This window comes from Culex quinquefasciatus, chromosome 2 (assembly GCF_015732765.1).
Source record: "Culex quinquefasciatus strain JHB chromosome 2, VPISU_Cqui_1.0_pri_paternal, whole genome shotgun sequence".
NCBI classification, from domain to species: Eukaryota; Metazoa; Arthropoda; class Insecta; order Diptera; family Culicidae; genus Culex; species Culex quinquefasciatus.
The window spans coordinates 167269533-167284077 of NC_051862.1; the positions used below are offsets into that span (position 1 = coordinate 167269533).

General features: G+C 34.5%; 1 protein-coding gene across 5 annotated transcripts in view; it reads right to left on the minus strand.

The window, feature by feature from the left end:
* LOC6043899 (nocturnin) overlaps positions 1–14545 on the minus strand; it is a 50053-nt gene that overhangs the window by 21513 nt on the left and 13995 nt on the right. The window contains exon 1 of one of the 5 annotated variants that reach the window (XM_038252380.1): positions 713–1018. The exons of 2 other annotated variants lie outside the window; for them this stretch is intronic. In XM_038252380.1, the coding sequence (XP_038108308.1) occupies positions 713–786 (74 nt within the window). In that variant the 5' untranslated portion in view covers positions 787–1018. 2 more of the 5 variants (XM_038252382.1, XM_038252379.1) reach the window with 2 other exon arrangements.

A 14545-nucleotide genomic window follows, 5' to 3' on the forward strand; every position in this document is an offset into this window, starting at 1 on the left:
GCCGCTTGCTATGAATGACATGGAAGGTCAACCACTTTTCCGTCCACACTGGGACGAACTTTCGCGGAAATGTCACCCGTCTCTACCTGTCCGGATGTTTGCCACCCTGAATCGCCGCCGCCAGCCGATTTCGTAGCATTACGCGACACTTGGACACGATCAGCTTGAACATTTCCATGCGGGGTTGCTTCGATCGAAGAACTGTCAAAAAACGCTACGCTTCGCGGTCAATCGAGGATGATGGTTACAGCATCACTACTGAACTGAACTACTCTGCCACCGATTCAGGGATAGGTCGCGGACGATTGATGGGATGTTCTGCTCTGCTGTAGAGAAGCAGTAGCATGTGCGGATGAGTTGGATACACAACAACCTGACGAGATATCTATAACTGTATTACGGGCTAGATTCACACCTTGAGCTAGGCAGCGCTTCCTGGTTGGCCGCACAACATACACGGCAAAAACACGGCGACACGACGAACACAGCGACTTGAGACTTGAGCAGCGGCTACAGGTTCCAATATCTACATCGGGTAATGTCACTTAATCGAGGCAAAGCTAGTAAAGCTTGTAGATCCACGCGCGCGTTGATGAACACTGAATTACACTGAACACACACACACAGCACACACGCGGAGAAATGGACAGCACCGAAACGTCAGAGGTCAGTTCGTCAGTGTCTGGTACAGAACATCAGTGCTCGTCGTTACCTTGGGATTAGCAGTAGCGCTCGGAAGCGTCTCGTACTGAACACACAGGTCGTCCGTACGCATGGCCCCATCATGGTGTGCGTAAGATCGGTAAGACTGGTCTCTTTGCTTGCAGGTGGTGGTCGTGACTACTTTCTCCTCTCACCACGACTAGGCTTTCCGCGTTTCTTCTCTTTGTGTGTTGTTGACCAGGCCACAACAGCTGTGTAGTTTCGCGGAGAGAGCGCGACAGTCTCCGGTCGCGAACGTTAGTCGTCGCGAATCCGCTCACGCTCACGCTCTCTTGATAGATGGGGGTGGTTTGTGTCTTGGCTAGAAGAGTGTGTGCGGGTGGTGGAATGTTGCGGGGTGGGGATTTTGGGTGAAATAGAGGAGGTGAGATGGGAAGAAAAACGTTGATTCAAGGTCAGTTTTATTTGCTGTTCAAAATTGATGTGCTATTTTTTGAGCGGTACATACACACGATCCGGCAGCAACTAGCAAACACTGTAGAGTTGTGACTTTGTAACGGGTTTAATTTCAGGCAAAATTATTGAAGGGTGAAAAAGGAGGTTAATTGTTGTTGAATGGAGACGCTTTGTTCTATAAAATGGTTTCATGGTGAATTTTGCGGAAATAATTATAATTTTTGATTTATTGATTTTAAAAAAGATAGAATAATAGAATAATAGAAACCACAGTTTCATAATTTATTCACACCGATTGAACTTAAAATTGGTTTAAATATTTCTTGCAAAACAAAAAAGTTTTTTTTATCCTAAGGTGTAAAGTTGTAAATCGATAACCATCGTCGATATTTTTATCATCCGACAATAACGATAATGGTTATTGATATCGTCGGGACTTTAAACGATAATTTATCGTTGTTTTTATCGAAATACGGTTATTCTATAGACGAAAGCTCTTTTGAAATATTTTACTAAAGCTAACTTATTGAAAGCAAAATCATGATTATCTTTTAAAGCTTTCACTAAGATGTATTTAAATGATGTTTTAGTAAATTTTATAGCATAAGTTCTTAATTTTTTACAAGTTATTCATTTTTTTTAAACTTAAATTGATAATTTGCTTTAAGGGTTTAAAAAGATGAGAAATTTTATAAGTATGTTCACTTTATTTTTATTTTTTTAGAATAATGCTCAATTTTTTACAAAAAAACGTGTTTCTAGAAAATACTTTTTTTATGTGTGATATAGATATCATACGAAGCAAAATTGTGTATGCATTTGCAATTCATAAGAGTTTTTTTTGTAAAATACTTAATTTATCACAGAATAGTTACCGTATTGTATTGATAATATTTTTATATCTTTAAACGTGGTTTTAAACCATAACAAATATATATTATATATGCAGCCATTCCACGTCAAACAGGAAGTCTCCAAATCAAAAGTGCTCTGATTTGGCTCAAATTTGGAGTGGGGGTTCTTTGGCCCAAATAATTAGACCCGTTTTTTTTGTTTGGCGATTAGGGTGGTCCTATCCGAAATAGGGTGGTCCATAAAATTGCGTTTTACATCGAAAAGATTTTCATAGGCCTTTTCAAATTTCAGTTAGTTTTTTTGGACCTCAACATATTTTTCCATAAAAAGCCCAACTAATAACCTTTCTTTTGAATTGTGGCGCTCCAAAATTGGTTCAGCCGTTTCGGAGATATGATTTTTTGAAAAATGTGGCTTTTGCGAAATCGACGAAAAACGCAATTTTATGGACCACCCTATTTCGGATAGGACCACACTAATCGCCAAACAAAAAAAACGGGTCTAATTTTTTGGGCCAAAGAATCTCCACTCCAAATTTGAGCCAAATCGGAGCACTTTTGATTTGGAGACTTCCTGTTTGACGTGGAATGGCTGATATATATTTTTGTAAAATATTGAAATAAAAAAAACGTAATTCATATAAAAATATTTTTTCCTTCATATTAACTATACAACCGATTTGTATTTGTAAAATACTCAAACTTTCACAAATTATCTTCATTCATGCAAATACATTTTTTCATATTTAAATTTAAGTATCATGAAATAAAATGAAATAATAAATAATAAATTTACCGATTTTGAAAAGTATGCAAATTTTTGTATTTGAATGAATTATGGTATTTTAAGAAAAAAAAACAGTATTTTGGGGTAGGTAAACATAAATATTGTAAATTTTAATTACAATGCATGCTTAAAAAAATTGAAAAAACACGAAAAAAAATTTAACAATTTTCAAAATATCGGAGTACCGATGTTTTTTTCGCTTTGCTACTCATATTTTAAATTAAAAAAAATCTTTTTTCAAAAAAAACGGTATTTATGAAAATCAAAGTGTTTAAAAAAATTATAAAATGAAAATGCATATCAAAATTTTAAATTGATTGAAACCTATAATGAAAACTAAGCAAATTTAATCTTTTCATGATATACTTTTTTTTGAGTATTTAACAAAAATAATCATACATTAAAAATACATACAATATTTTACATTATTTGATATTCGTATTAAATTTTTTGTTAAAATAATATTTTTATCAATACAATATTGTTTGAAAATTTGAGTATTTTGATAAAAAAAACGCTTAAACAGTGAAAATACAAATACAATTTTGGAAAGATTAATACTCTTAAAAAAATATTTATTTTTATTTTGACCTGATTTGAATTGAATTCATTTAATTTTTACTGTATTTGCTACATTTTATCAAACTACACTAAATGCCAAAAGTAGAGAAAAAAAATATCCAGGTGTTTATATTTTCAATTTTTAAAAGAAATAATATTCAATGTAATTTATTTCAAAACATTCGTTAGTAAATTTTGTTTTGTGTTAGATGACAAAAAAAGAACTTTTAATAAATCTACAATAAATAAGCATACAAACTATGAGTGTAAAATTGTGGAATATTGAAGGATTTTAATATTTCTGAATGTTATCGAAACCTATATTTTAACGACTAATAAATATCACGTTTTGTACACTAAAATATGAATAGTTTAGCAAGAAAAACAAAACAAAAAGCTTAAGGAAAAAGGTTCTTTGGAAATCTTATGAGGTTCAAGCAAAAATTTAATAATAAAATGATGTTATTTATCTCATCACAACTTCCTGCACAAATGTACAAGCTTTTGAGACATTTACACAAAGCCATTGCAATAAAATTTCAAGTTACTAGAAAAATGAGAGGGCAAAAATTACTCAAAACGCTCATTTCTATTGCAAAGACTGTAGACTGGATTAAATGCATTGTATAATAAAATAAATACTATTAAATCTTTTTTTTTAAATTTGAATATTGGAATCACAGCGAAAAGTTAAAAATAATAATATTTTCAAAGATTCATTTATTTTTTCGAAACTTTTTATTTTAAAATAATTATAATGGTTTGTTAAACATTGTGGGATGGTTTTCGTCTATTTATTTTAATTTATAAATTTGTAAATAGAGCTTAAGAAGTTTTTTTTTTAATTTCAGATGCAAATTTTGCAGAAAAGTCTATATTAGCAGTAAAATGCGGAAAACGGAAAATAGTGAACAAAAAAAAAAAAAACAATTTCCTTTCAAAGTCTTCCCTTTCAATATCGGAACAATTCTATAAATTTAAAATTAACCACCTCATTAAAACCCCTCGACAAACCGGATATCGAGCAGAATTCCAAAACCCCACAAAAAAAAGTTTGTTTACCACTCTAAATTTCCTTCCTGCAACCCGCTCACATGCAGCGTAGATCGTTCGCACAGGTCAACAAAGTGCTTTACACTTCGGGTCTCTTTGGCTAGACATCGTGACTGCTCTTTGCCCAGTTTGCTCTTTTTTCTGCTCCATCATTCTTCCACACACATGACACATTGGCACCTTTTGACTCCATCGATAAGTCGTGCAATCGCGTCAACACCATCGCCATCGTGAAACCCACCCAAAATTGAGTAGCGTGCTCTCGTTAGATCTGTTGGGGTCAACCATCAGCACAGCTTAGTGGTCACACTGTTTGACAAAATTGTTGATACATTTTATTTGAAAGATTTGTTAAATTGGCTTTTTGAATTTATCAGATATTCTTAATAAAGTTTATCCAAAAATAACAAAAATAATTCGAAAATATCTATACAAGATATTCAAAATAAGTGATAAAATTATGCTGCATAGTGTACTTAGTTCTGTGCATATGAGTTGAGCAAATGGCAAATACACCCGAAGACGTATGATGAATCAAGTGAATGAGTCAACCGACGCGACGCGCGACGAATCAAAACAGCATGACGACGACAGTGGTGAGACTTGGCTTGAAGTTTTGTGCAATCTGCCGAGCGACACAAAGCGCCGCGGCGATGATCGTTTACGCGGTTGTCAGGTCAGGTTGGCGCGAGACCTGGGTGCTACGGGGTAGAGCTCTTGGCCGGCTAGAAGTGTTCAGCAGGTTTCAATTCTAGATTACTTTTTCAAAACAAGCAATCGGTTTTCTATGTACATAACACTTTTTTTCTTTTTTTCATTTTATTAGGTTGTTCGAAATGGGGCGAGAGTTAACTAGTACTAAGAAGAACAAATTAGACAGAGAAGGGAAAAAAATGCAAAAAATAGCGAAATAGCTAATAAATGTGGGATAGTAAGAGGAAAGAATAATGTTGAATGATTAGAATAGAAGAAGATAAATATTTACTGAGAATAATAATGCTTATACGTCATAAAATTAAATAAATTTTTAATAAAAAAAATTAAATATGTTAACTTGTTACAGCAAGCAAATTTAATGTTATATCGATCTAATTTATAAATATAAATTATAAATAGAAAAATCATAAGTTGCTTGTTGATTTAACGAAAATCACAAAAAATAAACATGTTGACAGCGAATGATATTTTCTAGTGCGTCAATTCCGGGAATTCCCGGGACAAAATTCCCGGGATTTTTTCCAAAACTGGGAATTCTTGAATCCCAAGATTTTTTTATATTTTGTCCTGGGAATTCCCGAAATTGAAAAAAAAATATCAAAAAAAAAATTGGTCCGGTAATTCAGATTTGGTTGTTGAAATCAATGAACAGTTAAATACTTAGTAAGCGATAAGAATGGTTAAGGATTAATTTAGCTAATAATGGAAAATTGGTAAAATTCGAGTTTATAGATTCGCAAAATACGCTTTGAATATTTTCTATAAAATTTTATATATTTTTGAAAAGATTGGAGTTACATGAGTCGATTATATACGAATCTTCATGCTTTTAAGTTTAAATTTGTTTTCATCAAACACCGATTTTAAAATTTAAAGCTCTAATATCTCAGAATATATTCCCGATTTTCCTCAGTTGGAGGTAGTGACTTAAAGATGTTTTGTAAAATATTTTTAATGTAAAACATGAAAATCTAAACTTTTGTAAAATTTTACATTGACTGGTATCATATTATTTGTTGTCGTTTTTTTAGACATTTAGTCCGTTACAAATATTTTTCAAAGTTTTTGTCCCTCAAAGAAAAAAGTATAAAAAGTGAAATAACGAGCCACGGTTTCAGCATTTGAATGAAAAATAAAAGTATTTCAATGCATCATACACCATTCCAGTTGTTTTGGAATTATGTTTTTCCATCGGAAAAACATTTTTCTGCGGAAAAAAACTGTTTTGCGGTGCTTTACTTTGGAGTTTATAAAAAATGATAAATATTTTTAAACGATCTCTTATAGCATATAAATATGATTTTCAATGCAGAAAAAGCATTTAAGATTGTTTTCAGTTGATTAAACTTTTATTTTCATCGAAATTTTGAAGTTTTTTGAAATAATTTTTTTGACCCCTGATTTTTCGGACCAATTTTGAAGGAAGGGAGGGGCAACATAAGCTTTAAAAAGTATTTGCAACTTTATTAAAAGAACTGTTTAAGCTTTTCTAGTCAAATATATTTTTATAAGAGTCCTTTTTAATTTTTTTTTGGATTGGAAATTGTGGTGCAATCCAAAGCACAAACAAAAATCTCTCAAGCTATCTAAAAACTGCTATCTTTATTAAGACTGATGTTTAGATAATCATAAATTGATAGTATTGAGCTAATTCTATGATTTTAAGCTTAAAAAATTAACTCATTCTTCAATTTTCCTGGATTTAAAAAAATCCCGTTTCCCGGGAAATTTTAAATCCGGGAAAATTGGACGCTCTAATATTTTCTTTAATCACCAGAAAAAAAAACCTAATTAATTTTTTTTTTCAAAACTTGAACAGAGAGCAGATTTCTGCTATATTTTTTTATCAAAAAAAAAAAAAAAGAACCAATGATCTTTTTTTTGCATTTTGGGTGTTTCATTCGGATTTTTCTCTTTAAGAACATCCAAAGATTTTCTTTTGGTTCTGATTATTCCATCGTTTATTGATACATAAATAAATAAATTGAGAATTGTAAAAATGAGAAATAAAAAAAGAAAAAAAAATGAACAAATTGAAAAATAGAAAAAAACGAAAAATAAAAAAAAAAAAACAAATGAAATACCCGATAAATTTACCAAATAACAAATTAAAAAAATGTAGAGCAAAAAAATTGAAAAAATCAAAGCAAAAAACAATAAAGAATAAAAACAATGAAAATTGAATAAATTTAAAATTTGATTAATTGATAAATTTATTCATTGATAATTTGATAAATTGATAAATTCATAAATTGATAAATTGATAAATTGATAAATTGATAAAATGATAAATTGATAAATTGTTAAATTGATAAATTGATAAATTGATAAATTGATAAATTGATAAATTGATAAATTGATAAATTGATAAATTGATAAATAGTCAAATTGATAAATTGATAAAAAATTATTTTAATAAATTGATAAATTGGAAAATTGATAAACAAAAAATGACGGATTTCTTCTAAACCCAATTCTTCTGGACTTCAGTCAACTGTCTCAACCTCGCCTCAGAACTCTACCTCTCAACTAGCATACAGACTTCATCTGCTCTGTAGGACGTCGTCATCAGGCTCAACAAAGTTAGAAGTTGACGACGCGTTTTCCGTCGTCGATGAACCAAAACCATAGGCATATAACTACTTTGAATTTCATGTCTCTGCGTCTCGTCGCGTTGGCGCGTGACGATCTAGATCTTGCGAAGCAAAGTGCTGCTCCCCATTAAGGTTCGGTGACGTATGCCGCGCCACGAGCTGCGTTGGATGACGTGAACGTCAACCCTCTCGCAAGGTCATCCGGGGTAACTGTAATTTAACGTGTGTATTTTTTTTTGCTTCACAGCATCCACCAGCATCATTTGCTTCCGTTTCGGCAGGAGACAATTTATGGGTTTGCTCGATTAACATGTATGGTTGGGGCCTGTGCGGAGTAGACCGTTTAGCTGCAGCTGCCGTTGAAGTGTTCTGGGTTGTGGTTGAGTTCCAATTACAAGTTTTAAGTACTTGAAGGGAAGCTGTGGAGTTGCCTATGTCTACTAGATCAATTCCTAGCGCTTTGCGATGTTCTACAAAGTTGTTCCCCGGATCAAAACCTATTAGAAACCTAAGAATAGGAAAGTTTGACAGGGGTTTGGGAAATTTTCTATAAGAAGATGTAAAAAGTTACAATTCTCCATAGTAAATTGATTTTTGTTCCATACTAACTTCAAATCAAAACTGGAGCAACTAAACCTTAACTAAATGAGCTCAAATTTTCAGGCTAGCTTCTGGGGTAACAGTACTTTAAAATTCCGGTTGATGCAAATGAAATTGAACACTTTTGTCTTTTCCATATATCCGCGAACCACGCTAATGTCTAGTTGTTGGTAGAGTTGGTAGAGAAAAACAGACAAAATAAAAACTTCTATCACCGATAATAGCCCTTTGTTATGCCCAGAACTAGCCAACACAATAACTGTTGAAACTCTCTAAGCAGTAAATGGCTCTTTCTTAACCAACACTTAACACTCAACTCCGTTCCTCTTTCCACAAACACACGTGTGTCAATTTACACTTACACCGGTACCGGCTAATACCTTATGATTAAAGGGTAGCTTGGCGGAACGCACACCGCGATGTTGTCATTAAAGTGATATTAAATCTATGCACGATCTACCGCTACCATAGCAACTCGCGCGTAGTTCTCCGTCGAGTTCAGGAAGAGTTTGACCAGCGGCGATCGTTGATACAGTTTGGTCCCATTCTAGATTCTAGTATAGCTCCTCAAATCACCCCACTCAATCAACCAATTTATCGATCGATTAATGGTGGTGCGGTCTGGACGACCACATGTGTTCTCCATAGAACGTTTCCAGTGTCGCTCGGTCACGACCAGGTTTCCCAGCTTCTAACCCGTATCGAATTGTGGCAACGCGAACGCACTCAGAACTTTACTACGGGGTGGGAAGCGTAAAATAATAGAATTGCGGAAGTTTGTTCGAAGTAAGTTCGAAGACCACAAAAAGTTTTGCCCCAGACTGGGACCAACAAATCAACAAACCACATGAGTCAACCGGTCTTGGCGTTCTAGTTTGGTCAGAACGTTTGGTTGCTACCTCGGAGATCATCTTTTTTTTTCTGTCGGTCATCAGGTTTACACCCCGGGATCAAGGTCTGGATCACGATAACATGACTCGGTACGTTCACGCCATTGTCCGAACCAGCTTAACCTGTTTGATCGTGGGTGAGGCGTTTATCTCCGATGAGTCTGGGAATCCTCAGACTTTTAAACACTTATCAGGAAGGAGACTCTGGCCAAACCGTCATTTATGTAAATAATAATTAACCTGTAAAGCGCGAGATGATCGACACTTTCCGAATTCAACCAATTGGCAGTTTTCTTTCACCCTGATGACTGTACGAACTGTCGGTAATTGTTTTCAACAGTCCCGTTTTTTTGTTCAAAGTTCGATGCCTGGACGGTCGCAGCCTATCGCAGAACGTGTGCTTTTTTGTTTGTTTGGTTCACTCAAAAGTGAATGGATGGCTGCAAAACAAACTGCGCAGTAGATTGACCTGCACTTTGGGAGCGGGAGCGACATCCCGAAGAAGTAAACAGGTTTCACCCCCCGGGGGTGGTTATGTTCTAGTTCTGGGTCGTAAAAGATTCCACTCCAAATTGGTGACTTGGAGGATTTTCTGTTGTGGACAATAAAATTAAATACTCAGGTGGAATTATAAAATCAAACAGCTTTTACTGGAATTCATCTGATTTTTTTAAATGTTTGAATTTTATTAGAATAATATGACCATGATGGTTAAAATCATGATGCAAAAATGCTACATTTGACATAAGGGTAATTCTCTGCCAACTCACACAGCAGTTGCCCCGACCCCTCTTCGATTTGCGTGAAACTTTGTCCTAAGGGGTAACTTTTGTCCTTGATCACGAATCCGAGGTCCGTTTTTTGATATCTCGTGACGGAGGGGCGGTACGACCCCTTCCATTTTTGAACATGCGAAAAAAGAGGTGGTTTTCAATAATTTGCAGCCTGAAACGGTGATGAGATAGAAATTTGGTGTCAAAGGGACTTTTATGTAAAATTAGACGCCCGATTTGATGGCGTATTCAGAATTCCGAATAAACGTATTTTTCATCGAAAAAAACACTAAAAAAGTTTTCAAAATTCTCCCATTTTCCGTTACTCGACTGTAAAAATTTTTGGAACATGTCATTTTATGGGAAATTTAATGTACTTTTCGAATCTACATCGTCCCAGAAGCGTCATTTTTTTCATTTAGAACAAAATTTTTCATTTTAAAATTTCGTGTTTTTTCTAACTTTGCAGGGTTATTTTTTAGAGTGTAACAATGTTCTTTAAAATTGTAGAGAAGACAATTACAAAAATTTTGATATATAGACATAAGGGGTTTGCTTATAAACATCACGAGTTATCGCGATTTTACGAAAAAGTCCCTTTGACACCAAATTTCTATCTCATCACCGTTTCAGGCTGCAAATTGTTGAAAAACATTTCTTTTTTCGCATGTTCAAAAATGGAAGGGGTCGTACCGCCCCTCCGTCACGAGATATCAAAAAACGGACCTCGGTTTTGTGATCAGGGACAAAAGTTACCCCTTAGGACAAAGTTTCACGCAAATCGAAGAGGGGTCGGGGCAACTTTTCCCGATTTCGTGTGAGTTGGTAGAGAATTACCCATAGGGAATGTATGCACAAAGTTTCTTCCAAATTGAAAATTACAAAATGCACAATTATTGATGCACAAAGGTTTTTAAAATTGTCTGTAAAAAAAAACTCTGTGCATTTTTCTAAAATTTAAATATATCAATTAACAGTCATGGAAATCTATCAAACATTGCGTTTTTAAGCATCGTTACGTCAAGTCTTGAACTAACAAAATGAGTTTCAGTGGATATTTTTACAAAATTTTAATTTATCGAAGTTTTTTCAAGTGTTTTCTATTAGAAATAAAATATGAAGGACATTCACCTTCGCAAAACTGTCCAACTCCAAACCAAACATACTGCGGGATACAGTGGAGAATTTCCCCTATCCCATTAAAAAAGTAAAGCATCATATTGTAATGCATGTACTCTCTGTCTACCGAAGCGGAATGAACTGTAATGGACGGCTATCGTGGTGTTGAGAGTCTGTTCCAAGTGAAAAGGATCAAATCCTGGATAATCATAAAATATCTATAACGAAATCCAGTCCATAATCCGCTAAAATCAGTCGAAATAAAAAAACCACTTGGTTCACAAATCTGGAACTAAAGTTTAGTGTGTCAGTCCAGAAAATTCCTTCCAGATCTTTCTCCAATAACTATTTTCATTTCAAGCTCTCGAAACGCTCAAGAGACCCGGCGTCTCAACGGTTTATTTATAAATACTTTCGGTCAACAATTTGCATAATCCAACCGCGAACACGCAGTTTTGGGCCGGGCGCACACCTTCTTCTCGTCAGGTAGCTCCCGTGTTTATGTTTGGCAGCTCTTTGTTTGACTTTCCTGTCATGTCTCCCTGGAACCTCCGCGAAGAAGTTGTTTATTTTGATATCCACACCATCCGTTTTGGTTTGGCGCGTGGCCAAACTTGCTGTAATTCGTAAAACAGGGTCGGAAATTACAGCATTTGATTTGTATTTTTTTGTGATCAGTTAAATAACTTTTTTTTTGTTTTCAAATGTTTGAAACAAATTAAATCTTTTCCAACAGTGTTTCAAAATTCTTAATAATCTTTCTTGTCTAGTCTTAATCTTTCTTTTCTAGTCTTTCAAATTTGGAATATCACAATCAACCCCAAGAAGGTGAACAGTGTCTGCAGAACTTTTCGACAAGAACTGAACCGTGACGCATGGTTCATAACTCCAGTCAGTTGAAAAATAAATAAATATTATATAGGTTTAGGTCAGTGAATTGCGCTTCTCTTACCGGGAGGTTTGCTGGCAGAGCAAAGAACTTGTTTATGATGCCAAATTTTGCGCAGAATTTTTCGGTTCAAAAATGTCGGCTGAAGGTGTCAAGCTGACTCATTTGTTGTTTACAATCAACTAAAAATCAGTTCTTTGTGTTTGATAGGATATAAATCATAATGATTTAAAGCTTGATTACCATTATGATTACACAGTTCAACAAAAAATCAAATGTTTCCTTACCACTTTCTTTAGATCTACAGTATGACAAGGCAGGCGCCGTTAATAACACAGTCCAACAAGATTTTGTCTCTGAGACGAGTATATGTGTTCCTAGTAGATTTTTGCCTGCTGAATCCGTATCCGGGTCCAGAATTGCTCCAAATGGTCCCAATTTTGAGATACACCCGTTTGAAATGTGAGTTTAGGCCAAAATTAGCTACTTTGTCGACTATTTTACAAAAGAACTATTGAATAAACAAATAAACCAATACATGTATCTTGAAGTTCACGTTCTCCCCTTTCTGAAACACCCCTGGTTTTTAAAATTTGATTGTTTCTACGCATATTTATAGCCATTTTAAAATTAGAATTTGACTTGCATGCAAGTTGGAAAAACTTGAATGACAACCAACTGAAAATATAATTTTAAAACGGCTATAAATATGCGTAGAAACAATCAAATTTTAAAAACCAGGGGTGTTTCAGAAAGGGGAAAACGTGAACTTTAAGATACATGTATTGGTTTATTTGTTTATTCATTAGTTTTTTTTTGTAAAATAGTCGACAAAGTAGCTAATTTTGGCCTAAACTAACATTTCAAACGGGTGTATCTCAAAATTGGGACCATTTGGAGCAATTCTGGACCCGGATACGGATTCAGCAGGCAAAAATCTACTAGGAACACATATACTCGTCTCAGAGACAAAATCTTGTTGGACTGTGTTATTAACGGCGCCTGCCTTGTCATACTGTAGATCTAAAGAAAGTGGTAAGGTCGTTGATAACGTAACTGAATCGAACAACTAATTTTTTAAGTGTAACTTTACAAATCTTCATATACAATGCGAACAATCCAAACCTCTGACTGTAAATAACTACAATAAACAAGCTCATGAAACTTCAATCGCATCGAATTTGATATTGCCCGGCGATAAGTGTGATTTGTGAGTAATGCATTTTGCAAGAAGGGGTTTTTTTTCAGTCGTGATTGGGCTGTTTGACCGTGCCCCGATTGATTATACAGTCGGTCCGGAGATCCAGAGATCCGTGACGCGGCTGACACGCGAAGTTGCGCCGGCGCTGTTTTGGCGGATTTTTGAGGGCGTTTGAGCGCGGTGAGACACCGCGAGTGCGTAACACCGCGTTGAGTTTTTAATATTTTTGGGGTCTCGAGCGCACGATGGGTCGGGGGAAATCCGGACTGTGAGTCATTTTTTTTTCGGGGAACTACCCCGTTTTGTTAGAAGTTGAGACCCGGATCAATTGACGGCGTGATTTAGTTGTGGGAATTGTATGGTTTTTGTCATATCATGGCCGATAATTGTCAGGTTATCACGAGAAGATTTTCTTGGAAAGTGGCGTTTGGCGGTTCCTGATGCTGAACGACTCCATTTAAGATAGTTGGTTTGATTTTTAGATAAAGCTGAAGATAATATTTACTTTCACTGATTTTTTTTTTGTTAGTAGCCAGATAATTTAGTTAAACCCATTTAAAATCTTAGCTTTTGTATGAGATATTGTAATGAACATCGTCATTAACATAGAAGAAAAAAAGGCAATATTACATCCGGGAATGAGTATCTTTTATGTAACTCACAACTATGTCAGTGTGTTGCTAGTTTTACAGTCTAAATTGAGGAAATATTACATAATAAAAGAGGTACCTTCCAATTCTACACCTTAAAAATTCACACATTTTTTTACTGTGTACTTAAAATATGCCCAGAAATGATGTTTTTAAATAAAATCAAATACCATATTCATTATTCAAATTAGGGTTTTTAAGTCAGTCTTTAAATAAGCGTTTTTTCGTTCTTTTTATTGAACGCTTATTTGTTTACATAACACGATTTGATAAACAATTTAAGGGTAAGTTCAGTAGAAAGAGGTTCGAAGTGAGACCATAGCATACATAAAAGAAAATGATGGTATTATGCATCAGGAAATGGTGACATATTTTGTGTAAAAAACATGAATAATTTTACATCGGGAATTGGTGAATTTCTAGCAGTTTCTGATAAATTTTTGATCACTGATCAATTTTTGATTTTATTTTTACACAGGTAATATTACTTTTATATTCAACCGGCAAAATTTTCAACCTTCCAAAATTCAACATTTTTTCGGTTTATGTTAGGCCGATGCAAATATTTTTAAAAGTTTTTTTCCCTCGGCTCTGGCCGGAGTCGAGGGGGGGGGGGGGGCAGAAAAATAAAAAAATATAAATAATAAAATGACATGCCATAGTTTCAACATTTGCATGGAAAAAGTGTTTTAAAATGTATTTTACACTAGTTCAGTTGTTTTGCAATAAATGTTTTCA